This window comes from Varanus komodoensis, unplaced genomic scaffold (genome assembly GCF_004798865.1).
Source record: "Varanus komodoensis strain SLA01 unplaced genomic scaffold, ASM479886v1 scaffold9, whole genome shotgun sequence".
Classification (NCBI taxonomy): Eukaryota; Metazoa; Chordata; class Lepidosauria; order Squamata; family Varanidae; genus Varanus; species Varanus komodoensis.
The window spans coordinates 26928185-26945132 of record NW_025336598.1 but is presented as its reverse complement, the minus strand read 5'-3'; the positions used below and the strand labels follow the sequence as shown (position 1 = coordinate 26945132).

General features: G+C 40.1%; 1 protein-coding gene across 1 annotated transcript in view; it reads left to right on the top strand.

Moving 5' to 3' along the window:
* MAP3K20 (mitogen-activated protein kinase kinase kinase 20) overlaps positions 1–16948 on the top strand; it is a 115941-nt gene that overhangs the window by 54398 nt on the left and 44595 nt on the right. Inside the window, exons 12-13 of the mRNA XM_044418202.1 lie at positions 6210–6316; positions 15446–15581. Of these exons, the coding sequence (XP_044274137.1) occupies positions 6210–6316; positions 15446–15581 (243 nt within the window). The remainder of the gene's footprint in view (positions 1–6209; positions 6317–15445; positions 15582–16948) is intronic.

Genomic DNA, 16948 nt, shown 5'->3' with positions numbered 1-16948 from the left:
CTGGCTTCTTTTGTTTTGTCATATAAGTCTAACAGTTCAAAGCACAATAAGAAGGAACTAGTTTTCTTCTTGCACAACAATCTTAAATACCGAGCACAGTCAGCTTACTGCTGCAGAGTAGACAGGAATGTAGAATGGAAAATACAAAACATAAAAGCAGATAACAGAAGCAATGTTACATTTCACTATTTTTAAATTAATTGTATAAGTTGCCCTAAGATCTATTACGCAGAGTGAGACTAATACATCTTAGAAATACATAGCTAGAAAGATAGATGGATAGATATTTAAGGGTGTGATCCTGTGCTTATCTAATGAAGAGTAAGCCACATGAATGTAAATGGGACTTGTTTCTAGGTAAATGAAAAGGCACAATCCTATGTGTGTATAGAAAGAAAAAAACTCCTACAACCCCCTTATTTGGCTGGGGAATGCACCCTTAATGTCTCACTAGAATCTTCCCTAACCCGATTCCTATCATTCCCAGCATATCCAATAAGATTATGAGGGTTGTAGTTCAGCACATTTGGTACACCAATTTGGGGAAGGCTGCCTTAGGATCAGTAACAAGCATACGTCAGACAAGCATTTGTTCAGCCAAAGTGAAGCTTGTTCAGCCAAAGTAAAGTGAGATTTGGACTTTAAGATGCCACACATTTTTAGCATATAGGTCAAAAACTGACTGGATCAAAATGGGTGTCCCTCTGAGACTTAGTGTCAGCATTTTTTCCTAATGAACGGGCATTTTATTTACCTTTAATGGTAGCTAAGAAAGTGAAGGAGGACTTTTTCACTCCAGTCAGTAGTATTGTGTGAGGGAGAAACCTCATTCCTGTTGTAATAGATGGAAGATATTTTGTTGACTCTCATGCCATGTGCTTAAATCAACTGAAGAGTCAAATAATGCTAGAGTATGACCAACTTGTTCTTGGTGAGCAGCACTACTGAATGGATCTGTGGACCCTTGAACACACTTGAGGTGAGCCATCCATTCCTCTTCAGTCCTCCATCACTCCACCCTACTCTGTGGAGTGCTGAACCCGAAGAACAGAACCCTAAGTCCTGTTAGGGTTTTACTTCTAGCCCTCTGCTGCAAGAGAAGTCAAGGTACTGCTTCTTGTGCCCTGAAGCCACTTCTGCCGTCATTCTGCTTTTCGGCTTCCTGTGGAGTAGAAGCTGCTTCAAGAAGAGGAAGAGTTGCCTTGCTCACTTCCCATAGAGTTTCATTTTAGACTGGGATACTTCTTGATAAGTTCATGTTACCTCTCATAGCCCCCTAGTCCTAAAAGAATTAAGAAATGATGCATTGTTTGGGAAGGTAATGGAAGCATACCTTCCTGTTCAAATATAGCCTTTGAAATTAATGCTTAGAAATCATTCTTATGTTCCTGTGTGTTTTAAATATTAAACCTAGCCTATCAGTATGAATTTTACAAGGCCTCTGATACAGACCCAAGGCTTCTGTGATGTGACTTTTGAAAAAAAAGCTAGCAAAGGTCTAACTGATGCATGCATGCGTGTGTGTGTGTATGTATTCCTACCTTGGTCAGCAGTGTGTCCGACAAAAAGCCTGCTTCTTTGTTCCTAGATCCTTATTTATGAAGTAAAATCAAACTAGGCCAATTCCATGCTTCATCTTGTATTAGAAGCTAAGAAGTTCCTGAAATATTTTACCTCTGCCACTTCAAAAGTGAAACCTATCATCTGATGAAATACCAAAATCTTCTATCTTTAAGGAACTGAATTGAATCCTGGTCTTCCTGTTAAATTGTGCAAGGAAAGGAAGAGGTTTATCTGTTTGTTTGTTTTAAAATTTAATCCTATTGTATAAGTTGAAGGGCAGGTAGACAGAGACAGCTACCTGTTCCTTTAATAGCTATCTAGATGTGGGGATTTATCTCCTTTCTATTATTATTACTGGTGTTTGAATATCTTATCATGTTGGGATGATTTTTCAAGAGGGTTTCCTTGATCTAAAATCTAGGGAATTATCCCTATCCTAGGCCATGAAACTTAAAAAAAAAATTTAGTCTGAAATCCGGATTATTTCCCTCAAACTAAGGCTGTGGTGCCAGTACAAATGCACTTCTATTCATTATTTGTATCCTGTAATTATTTGAAAGAGGGACAGAGTTTTAAAATACCTATCTCTGTTGAGCACTGAGTTTGTAGTAAAAAATGGGTTCAAATCTAGTCAGGGGCTGCTTAACTGGGGTTATTTCTCCAGTCATCCTGTCTCCCAGTTGTCCAGTCAGCATCTATGTCATTTTGGGTGTTGATGTATCACACTACATGCTTCAGTTTACACTGAAGGGGAAAAGAATGTTTGGCAATCACTGTACTTGAAGATAGTGCACCTTGATTTATGTGTTAGTACGTGAAAAATTTGTTCTGGCCTCGGTGCAGATTGGACTGTGAGTCTGTCTTCACAGCTACGGGTCGCATCCAATCAATACTTGCATGTAAACTAATCAATCTTGAACTTTATTGAAAACACAACATGTACAGCAAGCAACTAATAAATGCAGAGCGTTGAATATTTAACTGCAGAAGGAGCATGAATAAAAGCCAAATCAATTATAATAAATGGGATGGATGAGATGAAGAGACAATGCAAGGCCAGGCCTTGCAGGCTGTAACTCAGATTAGCAGCAAGCAACCAAGTCAGAGGATCATCCCTAATGAAGAATAAACAAGTTTAAACTGGACTAAAAGTTCTCCCTAGGATGAACCAATCTTTGCACACAAGAAGGCCTGGCCAATTTCTGACAGATCTGTACAGGGAAAAACAAAACAGTTCTAAATGCAAAAACTACAGTTCAGTAGGGCAAATAACACAATGCCCAGTTGGGGCAGAACACTATTTTTGCTTCTGAGGGTTTGCCAGACTGCAGACAAGGTCTAAATGAGATGCATGTAAGCCTCTGAATTTGGAGGCTCATTCTTATGTGCATACTCACCAGACGGCCATTTCTGGATGTGTAGCAACTGCAACTCATAAACGGAGGGGAAGGAGGCTGAAGCAGCCCTGTCTCTTGCTGCTCCAGTTTCCTCCCCTTCCTGACGGCTTTTCCACCTCTCCAAGGTTGCTTCCCCAACTCCAGGTGTCTTGTTCCTTTGCTTTCTGCTAGGAGAAGAGGGTTTGGAACACTGGTCCCAGCTATGAGGTCAGAGTGCTGCCACCCAACCTTAGAGCTGGGAATCCAGACTATTCTACCCCTGCCAATGTCTACAGGCCATAGGATCTCTCCTTAAAATAAACCTTTTGAAACTAGAAGGGATCCCCGTGCTTCGAATCAGTAGAAGCCATTGTGGATGCAAAGGAATCCAGTCTTTCATGCCTGCCCTCATTCACACTCATTACCGTGCGGCTGTAGCTACTCATTACTAATGTGGGATCTGCAGGGAGGCATGAACTGCTTGAGCAAGCCGTTAGGACTCGGCATTAGGAATCAATTATGGAATTATATCAACAGGTGGAAATAATATACTGCCAAGTATGCACCTGCTGCCATTTCTCCAAGCCAATTAGCAGTAAACTGTACAGTAGGTCCTAAAGCATGGGTTTTATGGGTACAGTTGTGAGAAATTGCTGTTTGTGAACATGTGGAATAGATATGGGGTGGAAGGAAGAGCAACTGCTTCACTTTAAGCTGTTGCTTTAGAACTGTGTGCAGATAGACCAAAAATGAAAAAGAGAGAGAAAATCCCTCCTTCTAAATTTTGAATAGGCAGCTCTTGCACAGAAGAGCACTTGTCTCTTTTTGTTATACGTTTGACATTTTTTTATGCTGTTTGACATTTGAAATAAAGAAATTGTCTCTCTTTTATAATGTGAAAATCACTTGGATCTGCCTGGGAGAGACACCTCAGTATTGTTCCTAATTGTTTTTGTGCACCCAAATTAAAATGCACGTTTTAATTGCTGCATCTGTAATTTTAGCAGAAATGGTATAATTACAGGCGTGATGCAGAGAGAATGTGCATCATCCCTTTATTATGTATCCACATTTTGGTTTCAACCTTTTGTCTCAACCTTGTCTGGGGTCTGTCAAACAGACTAACGGAGGCGATGCTCCCTCAAGAAACATTTTAACTGTGACTTTTTCGGTTTTCAACAATTATCCCACTTTTTTCATTGTAACAAAGGAAGCTATAAATGCTGGCAAAATGCAGGGAAGTTATGGCTGCTTCATCTGAGTCAATTTTTTAACTTGAAATAATTGGGTCATCTCTGATTATGTACTGCACAGCCTTTTTTTATGTTTTGTCACTGGACAGAGCCAAGTTGTCTTGAAATCGAGGTGTTAAAATGGCACACCCAAAAGGAAATTTGTAGAAGAGCAATGAATTAGCACATTTAGCCTACCTGAATGCTAATGTAATGCTGTTTTGTAAACATTACTATTTTTAGAAGACTGAATTTGCAGACGTAGTCATAAAACATTCTCATTACTTCTGTGAAATTAAAATATCATGAATTGCTGCACACGACCTTTTTGAGATCTTCTTTGTAAAGTGAATCTTTGTGTCTTTACCAAACAAGGCCTTCTATAACAGAACATCTGTCCTCAGTGTTTGTGTGGGTAAGTTTTAGAATGAAATGGCAGTCCATGAGCAGCTGGATGGCTGGACTTTCCCAAGACTTGACTACTATTTTCTTGGGCTGTATCTAGTTGTTAGGAAAGTGTTGCCCATATTTTAAAGAATGCATTCAACAAATAGTGCCATGGTGCTTTTTTATGAAACCTTTTAGTAAAGGTTGTTCTGTGTTGCTGTTTTCCAGTTTTGATCGATATGTTCTTTCTGGGCAGTAATTTAGTGAAGTGAAGTAGTAATTACAGGTAGAACATCCATTTGGGGTGGTGCCTTCAGGTGACTAAGAACTGCCCTCAGGTGAATCAAATACACGTACAGAAACTTCATAAAAGATGGTTCTTCATTTTTAAGCCCTGAGTGGCTTGTACAACAAATAATCTTATGTGTACCCAGGGTAGAGTATAAACCATATAGAGCATAAGAACATATACCATATAATAGTACAAGAACTGCTAACCAGCAATTTTTAAAAGCAATTACAAAAAACATGTAATATAAGCAGCACTTACTCGTAAAACAAAACCCAAACAAAGCCCTCACAGCAGCAGGATGCTACACTTTAAAAGCTGCAGCACAAGAGTATTTACAATCCACCCCTTTTCCTTCCAAGGAACCCAGGGTGTCTCACATAAGTCTGCTCCTCCTCTCAATCTTATCCTCACAGCAACAGCCCTAGGAGGTATGTTGGGCTGAGAGTTGGACTGGCCCGAAGTCACCCAGTGAGCAGCATGGCCAGGTGGGGACTAGGACCTGCATCTCCCGAGTCCCGGCCCAGCACTCTTAACCACTACACCACACTGGCTCTCCATACTGGATGAAGCCATTTTTTTTCAATTTAAACAAAATTTCCTTGACAAATTAGCACAGGTTCATTGGCATAATATGATTTTAGATATTTTAAATGTACTTTTATTCCATGTTGTTTCTTTTTATTCATTACTATGGGATTTATGAAATACAAAGCAACATAAAATCTGGTAAAATGAATTACATAAATACAAAATAGGGATTGAATATAATTTTTATATATTTATTAAAAGCTTTTCTATCCCGTCCCCTACAGAACGTCTCTGGATAGCTTACAATAAATAAAATGGCTAGAAGTGGCCTAGAATCTGCAAAATCAGTTTCTCTCAACAAAGCTGGACTTTTCTCAAATGAACATTTCATAGATCTTAGCATGATTAGTATTACTTGTTCTATGCTATAAACAGAGATTGCTACCTTTCCAAAGGTGTTACTGGGGGCAGGAAAGGAGAATATGTCCTTGTTTTAATTCCACTGGGGCGCCCTCATTCTCTGAAGATAAGCAAAAGGACAAACTGCCGTTATAATACTATTGTACAGAAAAAGCTTAGCTGCAAGTAGAATGTTGGTTCAGGCCAGCCTCTTACTGCAGTACAATTTTTAGTTCCTTTTTGTATGAAAATGTAAACAGGCATTAAGTGATTAATTTTTATTTGTAGAAAATATTTTTCGTGCTGTATGCCTAAATAATTATCTCATCAGTATCCCAATGTGTGCTTTGTTTTCAGGTTTGCTTGGAGAATTATGTTACTGTTGTGGTATTTAAATCTACTTTTTAAAAGTATATACTCTTTTGTCTTCAGAAAAGACCCTGTTTCAAGCAGATCATTTCCATCTTGGACTCCATGTCAAATGATAGCAACCTTCCAGACCAATGCAACTCATTCCTGCATAACAAGGCAGAGTGGCGGTAAGTCTTCACACTTTGGGCAGCTCAGTGTGAAATGATTTGAAGTGGGAAACTGAAACATTATCTGAAAAGCAGAGTCTTAAAGATGTCAGTTTCTGAATTCCTGGAATTACCCAAGTAACTCACTAGTAAATATGTAAGTCATTACGTGTTTTCACATTCATTATTCCTGTTCGTTTGTGAAACGCATTTGCAGAGTTTGTGGAATGTGTTCTGAGTATTAATGCAAGCTGTACTTTAATGCAGCCTGTTTTTTTTAATTACTACTTTTCTTGAACTAGAGATGAGCCTCAGATTTGATTTGTGCTTACCAAAACTTGCTACTTGTAAACATGGACTCTTAATCCAAAACTAAGACTTGTGCTACAATTTTGTTGTGAAGAGTTAGGAACATTAACCCTCAAGGTCCTGGCGGCAACCTTACTATCTTTTTGGCGCCAGGTAAAGACTGTCCTCTCCTGCAGGGCATTCAGGTAGCTTTTGGGGCCTGCTAGCTGCTAACAGGTGTGAATATTTCTCCTCCTCCTCCTCCTTATTTAAGTTAACAGTTAAGCTGTTTAATATGTGGTTTTAATTTTTTATTGTAAACTTTTAATGTTTTAATATGTTTTTATAAAATTTTATTTTTTTAAAAGTGTGCTTTGTGAACCATCCAGAGAGCTTAGACTGTTGGGTGGGATAGAAATTTAATAAGTAAATGAATGCATAATGAACAATCCCTGCCATCTCGGTTTGCACAATACAGCAAGCCATCTGTCCATGGGCAGTGGCACCACTGGACCGCCTCATAAGTAAGTTAAGCTACGATGGGCAGTTGTGTTCCATAAATCAGGCCACTGAGTACTGTACAAATAGGTTTTGGTATACTCGAACAGACCATTTCTGACATTCTTTGGAATTAAAAAGCTATTTGAATTATTCTTGTGCTTATGTTCACTATGCTGATTATAGTAAACTTATACTATACTATATTATACTATACCACACCTAATTGTTCTATCTATTTAACAATATTAATGGATCGGTTGTATTAAAGGACTTTCTAAGTGATGTATAAAATAACAGGGTTTCAGATAAGGGGCCATTGGGTCCAACCCCTTGCTCAGTGCAGGACTCCAAGAGTTAAACCATCCCTCTCCAGTTGCATCTTGAATGCCTCTAGTGTGGGAGAGCCCACAATCTCCATAGGTCATTGGTTCCATTGTCATACTGCTCTAAGAGTCAGGAATTTTTTCCTGGTATCTAGCCAGCATCTGGCTTCCTGAAACTTGAACCCATTATTCCACTTCCCACACTCTGGAATGATTGAGAAGGGATCCTGTCCTTCCTATTTATGACAGCCTTTCAAGTACAAGAAGAGTGCTATCATGTCTGTCCTCAGTCTTCTCTTCTTGAAGCTAAACATGCCCAGTTCTTTCAGTCTCTGTTCATAGATCATCCAGTCACTGGATCATCCTTGTTGCCCTTTACAACTTGCCTGAGTCTTTCTTAAACTATGGTGCCCAGAACTTGACATAGTGCTCCAAGTGAGGCCCAACCAGTGCTGAGTAGAGGGGAACTAGTACTTCACATGATTTGGAAGTGATACTTCTACTAATGCAGCCCAGAAGACCATTGGCTCCTTTTTGTAGCCACATCACATTGTTGACTTATTTTCAGTTTGTGATCTACAACAATTCCAAGATCATTCTCACTTACAGTATTTTTGAGCCAAGTATTCCCCATTTATGGTGGTGCATTTGGTTTATTTTTTCTGAGTGCAGAACTTGGCACTTGTTCCTACTGAATTTCATTCTGCTGTTTTCAGCCCAGCACTCCAGCCTACTAAAATCACCTTGAATCTTCTTTCTGTCTTCCAGGGTATTAGTTATATTGCCCAGTCTGATAGTCATTCCCTGCATTTCCTCATCCAAATCATTAATTAAAATGTTGAAGAGCGCCGGGCCCAGGAATGAACCCAGCAGTACTCCACTTGTTACCACTTTCCAGTTTGAGAAGGTGCCATTGATGAGCACTCTTTGTGTCTGATTCTGTAGCAAATGATGAGCTGAATAATACCTGTATAGTTCAGGTGCCTCACTCAGCCCTTTCAAAGTCCATTTTTCTTCTTAATCAAGATTACCCTTTTTTTAAAATTGCTTTTGTGGACTCCAAATTAAAGATTACAACCTGAAACCAACTCTGCATCCAGTGGAGCCTAATTTGAATGGCTACAGCTTCTCCCACTTTCTGTTCTCATGCCATGAGCCAGCGTAGCCTTCATGGCTTGAACACGGTCGAACTACCACCCCATTCCTTGTTTGGGTTACCTATGTCAAACTTGCCAGATGATGAGCTCTGTAGAACTCAAAAGCTTGGAAATGTTTTGGGGGACTTTTGATTTGTCCAGGAAAAATTATTACTGATTTTGGAGTTTCTTTTGGAATTAAAATTTACAACCAACTTAAAAGTTTTTCAGCAACTATAAGAAGGGCCAGGAATGGTGAACTGTGAACAATTAAGGTTTAAACACCTGGTGCTAGAAGTTCTAAATTCTAAATTTGGAAGACATGTTTGTAGTCACTACTGGACCACAGGTGCGTGGGTGCCCTCTTGCAGGGCTCTTACACACTTTTCACTGTTCCTTGGAAGGCCGCAAGGTAATCTAAGCAGGGTTGATCGGGCATCCTGTAATTCATGGCCTGATTTCCTGACCAGGGCCCCCGCCTATTCAGTGTCCTGTCCTTGCATATGCAAACGCTGATAGTGAGCTAGAACTCACAGATTCTTCCAGTGTACATCCAGTATTAATAACACCCATAAAGAGTGTATTTCAGCCTAAAAACAATTTTGGAGCATTTAAAAAAATGCACAGTACTAAGCATGTTTTCTCAGCACTTAGTCTTACTGTACTAATTGGGACTTGATTTCAGGAAAGTGTGTGGAGAGGGGCCTACAGATCTTGTTGGAAACTGCCCATCGATTTGTCTTACCTATGCAGCAATTAAAACATTTAGGTTGAAAGTGTTTCCAAGGCCTATTGAAAAGGGAACGGTATAAGCAGAGGATCATCACCCGGCGAACTTTGCAGTAGTTCTAAATTAAGAATCTTTGGCCACTTTCCAGGTTGGCATGAAGCGCAATTCAAAGAAAAACATTGAAGGAAAGTAGAGGGGGTCTAAAGAACTGGAGTATTAAAAAGAGATTTATAGAAATAAGATTTATCAAGCAAAGCATCCTAACCCAAAGAGAACTATGAAAGTGGACTGATAAGAAGAGAATTTTATGCCATGCTTGGAAAAAGTGAGCACAGGATGGGGCGTTTGAGCCAAGTCACATGATGCAAGTATAAATAGCTGTTTTAGAACTGACATTATTCTCCCACTGACTCAGCAGAGTGCGGCAGTAACTGACTGCAGCACAGCACTCCGAAGATCACAATACATTGCGCCACCTTCTGATTCAAAATGAAAACTGCACGGGAGAACTTGCAGTAGCTTACTATATAATCTTGACAATCCTAAAACCTTGTTTTCTGCCTACTTGGAATTGCATCCACTGGGGGAACTTGCTTCTTAGAAAATCTGCTTAAGATAGCAGCACACACATCGTTTTAAGCTGAAACAAGAAATCCCATGTCCCTCCTTGTTAAACCAGGAAATGTGTGCAAATGGTTGCTAAGATCTTGAAATCCATGTATCTCTTTGAGGCAGTTACCATCTTTTAAAAATGGCTATTGGTGAGGGATAGTTAGGATGCCTGTAGCTGTCACTGCTCTGCTTTTGTATGCTAGTTTATTTTTTTAGAGGTTAGACTTGGAAAGCTAATAGCCCAGTCCTATGGGCTTTTGTATGAAGTAAGTTCAGAATGGGTCATAAGAGCCACTGTGCAAGTGCTGTGTCTCAAAACATGTAATTGTGTTGGAATAAGCTGCTGCTTGTTTTGGGACCAGCAACAATGTGCCAGACATGTAGAAGCAGCATGCAGTTTTTGGCATATAAATGGGTGGAAAGGGAATACAGTAGGCACTTGATCTCAGATACATCATAAAGATATGTCAGTTACCATGGACCCTGGTACACTGGTCTGAGTTTGCACAATTCAGTTAACAGCACCCTTTTTATAATAGGATGTTAATGGATGGCATTCGCTTGCCAAACCAAAGATGCAGTTATATGTTTGATAAAGGAACACTGTGCACATGGATATGTGCATTTCATTTAAACTTGGGTATCTGCATGTGTTGAAGATACCTGGTTTAAAAATGCTTTGCTATTATTTGCTGGTTTAGAAGCATAGAAACAGAGCAAGTCAGAAGGGGCCGGCTCTGCTCACAACAAGCCCACCATGTGCATGTCTAGCCTATCCTTGAACACCTGCACCGATGGGGCCTCAACCACCTCCTGGGGAAGCCCATTCCACACCCTTGGGGTCCTGACTGTCAGGAAGTGCTTCCTGGCATCCAAACGAAACCTTGGCTCCTTGAGCTTTGCTCCGTTGGAGCGCATTTTGCCTTCCTCTGCAGGGGAGGTCTCTACCCATCTCCATGTGACATCCCTCACATACCTGTATGTCGCCAACAGATCCCCTCTGAGTCTCCTCTTCTCCAGGCTGAAGAGACCCATTTCCCTCAGTCTCGCCTCATCCCCCATCCCCTGCAAACTGGCCACCAACCTTGTGGCCCTACGCTGCCCTGACTCTAACCTTGCTATATCCTTCCTGTAACGAGGGACCCAAAGCTGAACACAGTACTCCAGTTGTGGGTACACCAGAGTCATATAGAGTGTTAGTAATACCTCTCTTGATCTAGAAGCCACACTTCTGGCTATGCAACCAAGGGTGGCATTTGCCCTCTATAGCTTCTAGGAAGCGATGTGACCTGGCTGTCACCGTCGAGTGCGTCTCCCAACTAATATCTGGGAGATTGAAATCTCCCATAATTACTGTGTCTCTCCCCTGAGATATCCTTAGAATCTGATCTGACAGGACATCATCCAGGATCTCAAGTTGACCTGGAGGGTGATAACATATCCCCACTGTCAGGTCCTTCTCCCTGTCAAAGCCCCTTAGTTTCACCCAGACTGCCTCTACCAGATCCCATCTGCACTGCATTCTATCTCACTGCATCCTATCCCTTCCCTGACATATAAAGCTACGCCTCTGCCCCTCTTTTCCTTCCTGTCCTTTCTAAACAGGTGATACCTCTCTCTGTTTACATTCCAGTCTTGCCTTTCATTCCAACAAGTTTCCGTGATCCCCACCAGGTCATACCCTCCTATTTTCAGGAGAGTTTCAAGCTCTTCCTGCTTATTACCGATGCTCCTAGCATTGGTGTACATGCACCTCAACTCCTCGCATCTTCCTTTCTTTGGAATCCCCAAAAATGCACTGCTATTATTTGCTACATATATTTTGCTGTTTTACTTACTTACTTACTTTAATTACTTCCTAATTCTTGACATCTGTAGATGCCACCAAAGTATTTTTGTGCTTAGCTATATAAATGAACATTAATATGTTGTCAGAGGGTTGATGCAAAAACTTGCCCACTTCATGGCCACAGGATGCTGAAGGGGTAGCCACAAGTAGCATCTGCAAGCTAACTTAAAGATAAATAAATAGGCTTTGCTCCTTATGTTATCAATAAACAAATCTTAAAGTGACTTTCATGAGGGATTCTATAAGGAATATTCAAGTTTTCCTCTTCTGTAAATACAATAAATAGCCACACTGAATAGAACATATATTCTGTTCTATGCTATATACTGCATCAGCAGTTATTGGACATCGTATATTATTAGATTGAAATGTGTTTTAGAAACACCTGTAAGAACTCCCTGAATGACTAGTACATTGCAAATTGGAGGCCTTCCTCTAAAGCACTGCAAAAATGCAGCTTATTCTGACTAAGACTCAATGTGAATCAATAATGTAGAATAAATCTTGGCTAGAAATGAGGTGAAAGTGATGGGTGGGGAAAGAATGAAAGGTAAGCTAAGATGAAACCAGAACTCAGCTATATTCTATTGTTACCATAGGACAGCATGACCTGTTTCATAAAAGGTTCCTTAGAAATAGGAGTGAGTTCTAATGAATTTCCTAATCCTTAAAATAACAGGTTGAAAACTGAATTGCTGTAGTGGACACAAGGAGAGAGAAAGTTAGAATGAAGAAGAGGAAAATACATTTAGAATGCATTGCTAAAAGTTCTGGACAAGAGTTTCATTTCTGTATTCTCAATATTTGAAAGGAAATAATTTCAGCATGAGGGCTTTTATGTTTTGAACTTAGAAAGTTCCAGAATTTCTTGGATGGTATTAACTTACATTTCTTGTTTAGATCTCCTTCTTGATTTTATAGCCCACTGTTTAGGTTTACAGTTGTCTCTAATATGTAAATCTAAACATCCAAATCTAAAGTTCTGAAGCAGATCTATTTCTGTTTTCTTTTTGGCATGTATTCCATTAAATACTTCTGTGCATACATTTTTAATGTAAGTGGTCAGAATAGAAACTTTCTTCCATATGGTTTGGGAATCCCCAAAACAGCACAAGATATGCTATAGAGTTGCACCATGGGAATCTGCAAACATCATCTCCTTTCCTCGTCCCTTTGTGGAGGTCTTCAGTAAATCAGATTCTTTCACAAAGTGAAAGAGTCCTTCTGTTTGTGGAAGGGCATGATTGGATACAGACCATTATTAAGATGGTTGTTCAGTTTGGAATAATTACCTTGGAATTTTTTTACCTTGTTTCAATTCGTACTCCATGCATCACCAAGAGACTTGGGCCAACTTCCATTCACAACATGGAAAACTCAATACATCAGTAGCAGAAAGCCCAAGGAGAAAGAGAAAGGGAGATAAATACAGTGCCCTTGTATTCTTTGTTACAAGCTTTTAATAAACTGACTGAGAGTCTAGAGGGTGCTAGGTCATGAGAAAACAAGTAAGCAAAGTTAATCTGCATGAGGATGGGGGGGAAACAGAATACACACGACCAGTGATATAAGATATAAATTGCTATGCTTGTGGAGTAAAAGACTCATTAACCGGGCAATGTACAGGACCCCTCCATCTAATTGCACTGTTTTATTATACTCTAAAAAAAAGAAGCATGCAGCTGTTTTTCCATCTGACCTTTTCTTATAAAGAAATGTTTGCCTAATGAGGGGAGATAATTACAGTACATACACAGTATGTTTTTAACATATAGAAGGTGGTGTTCCCAAGGACAGATATTTTTTTAAATAGCATATTTATAAAATTTTAAAATGAACAGGCACACATGCATGTGCATAAAGATCAAGGTCCCATGGTGATCCTATTTTTGGACTTGCCGCGTGAGCATGGCTAGGTTTGCATGATCATGGGGGAGAAAAGAAGCAGTGGTAGTTTCATTTCCTCCTCCCCTGCATGCTGGTTGCACATTTGCCTAATTACCTTTGTGGTATGTGGCTTCCAGTCTCATCCGAATCTGGTGATGTGCTAATGGGGGTTAACTCTGAAGCCACCTCAGAAGAAACCATGGATTCTGGGGTGGGGGGGGTGACAGAAGCCATCCCTTCCTTGTACCCCTCTAGGTTTGAATGACAGAGGAGGCAGACCACCCTGGAAGGGTAATTAGGAAAATTCTGTGTCTTATTTTCCTCCTGTAATCATGTGAATCCTGCAAAGTGTGGTTTATATTGTTGACAATACATTTTTATATGTGTGAAGTGTAAAATGTCATAGGAATCATTATCCAAGCAGAGTATATTCCCAAAGAGGCTCAGGTGGTAGAAAATGCAAAACTGTTCTCTTTCTTAAAGCTTGGCTGTGATTTGCCCCAAGCATCTATATTCTGTTGCTTTTCATCACCACATATGTGGATCTAGAATGTAATTGTTTTGTTCTGTCCTTCTTTACTCCTTTTTGTCATAAATATTGCACTGATTCAGCCATCCCAACACCATGTATAATGTGACACCACTGCAGCAACTCACAGTGTGGTTGCAACAGGCCACATGTCGCGTTTCCCAAAATGTTACCAGCAGGAGGGGACAAAGAAGTGCAGAGTGAAAATGGTTCTTCTTCTCTCATACTAGTTGGTTAAGTGCTTAATATTTGGATCAGGGGTACATAACAGATTATTAAATGGATCACTGTATTTTACTGGGCAACACTAGTGTCTGTTTAATGGGGCCTGCTGCATGTCAAGCACCTTTGACATTTCTTGCCAAGACCTTCTTGTTGACAGTCATGGGTCATTTGAATGTTCGGCACATAATTCAGGCACAAGAAAAGCTTGGCAGTAGATTGACACTGAATCATGACTCTGTCTTTCAAGCATCCTTTCTGCCTATGCAGTATAAGTCACAGCAGAAAATTCTGGAGTCCTGGCCATACGAAGAGGCAGAGAGAAATCTAGTGTTTAAAAAAAAATCATTGGTGGAATGTTTTCAAGTAATGTAGCAGCAAAATTATGGTAGCGCTTCAGTGCACTACAATTTTTTCAAATAGGGAACATGAAGGTTCGAAATAATACAAATTGAATTTAAGATTTTTGTATCTCTTTTAAATGAAATTGGTTTTTGAAAATGTCATGTGAAGCAACTAGGGCAGCTTAAATTTACATTGCTATTATAACAACAACATTCGCTAAAACATATCTTTCAAGGCAGCCAAATTTTTAAGCTAGAAAAAATACTTACCTATGTAAAAAAATTTACATTGCAACCATATGCATGTTTTATTAGATGTATGTAAGCAAATTTTTAACTTGTAAATGGGGTTGTTTTGAAAAGTGGCACTCACCACCTATATTCTGAAGTGATGCACCTCAGACCCACTTAATTCTGCCTCACATGTAAGGAACTTAATTTTATAACATTCAGGTAAAATGGAATAAAAAACAGCAGCACAAACACAGGGATCTAACTTTCCCACCCCTCTTTTGGAGTGACATTTCTGGGCTTTATTTCCTAGTATGAACATTTTTTGCTTTGTTTATGGTTCAAAAAGCCCTCTCTTGGTAGTAATTAAATGTCCTGCTTGAGTTAGTACTGTACTTTGCACACTTTCAAATGTAATTAATATTCATGTAGAAAAAAATTATGAACAATTTGTACTTGTCAGGGAAAGACATGACTTAACAAATTGTCTCTGTGTAGATGTGAAATAGAGGCCACCTTAGACAGGCTAAAGAAACTGGAACGCGATCTGAGCTTTAAGGAGCAGGAGTTGAAGGAACGGGAGAAACGCTTGAAGATGTGGGAGCAGAAGCTGACTGAACAGTCCAATACACCTGTAAGTACATACAGGCTTGCTCTTTTATTGATCATCACGGTAGAACCTGAAATTCCAGCAAAAGCTGGCTTCCAAAGAACTGATTAAGCTATGCTTGGTAGGATTTCACACTATGAACACTAGATTACCATGTCCTATTGGAGAGGACCTCATTGATCTGTGACCAGAACAAATAATTCTCTTGTTTACATTGGAGAAGGCTTTTGGAACTCCCCACTGTTTTAAAATGACTTGCCATGATTCCGGCTCGTGTACAGCCTTGTTCAGGTGTGTTCTCACAAAGGTAGATCGAACATGTGAGGCCGGAGAATGTTTCAGCTCCATCCCTCTGCCTCCAACAGTCTGGCTCACATGAAGAGCCTCCCCAGAAAAAGGATGCTGTAATCCGTTAACGGAGTGGGATGGCGACACACACAGAGGAGGTGGGGCTGCAGCAGTGTCCCTTCTTGTGCATTTTAACGGCCTGAGAAAGAGAAGGCCTGAACAGGGCTTGTACTTAGCTTTGTGTTGAAAAGCAAAGTACCTGATACCTTAAGTAAGCCAAAGCAACAGGTTCTGCCTGTTGTTTCAATCCCTTTAATGCATCCTGTAACTATCAGGTACTACATTATCAAGGCAAGCCCAAAGAGCTCCACCCAATGCTTGTTTAATGGGGCTTACTCCCAGGTAAGTGGGGCAACCTTACTGCAATTGTTGGGTCTCTGGCTAATGAAGGAAAACTCCCACAGCTGCTTGTGGGTTTTTTCTGTAGGAGACAACAGGAACTCCCTGGGACATAGGCAAATCAGCTCTTTTAGATCAGCAAGTTCTAATTTTGGTTGGTTAGCGACCACTGTTCTCTGTGTGTCAAATTATACTGCTAATATCAACACATACAGAATCCCAGCACAGATCCCACAAGCACTTTTAACATGCAAATGGAGCTGTTGTGCTTGTATGGAAGTTCTCATTGCAGGGAGGCACCCATGCAAGCAGAGGAATGCACATTCAATTCAGCTTCTTCCACTGAAGTGAATGATGCTCTCCTGCATCTAGTGGAGCCTATGAGGGCATCCTGCATTAGTGGAGCCTATGAGGGCATTAAAAACTCTGAACCATTATCATTTGCCATGCTGAATCTGCGATTGTAGCAATACTTAGGATTTTAATTATTATTCATTACACTTGTGTCCCACTTTTCCTTCAAGAAGCGCAGAACATCTGAATGGGGGACTGCCTGGGATTTCCACGTAAGACACTGGCCAGGCTGTGTTCTGCTTTGCTTTAACAGTGTGTTTGCATATGTGCCTACAGATCACTTGACAGCAGTATTTTTTTTTTAAAGGAATGGATTCTGATAAGCAGTCTGTATAAGCTGCTGTTTGTTA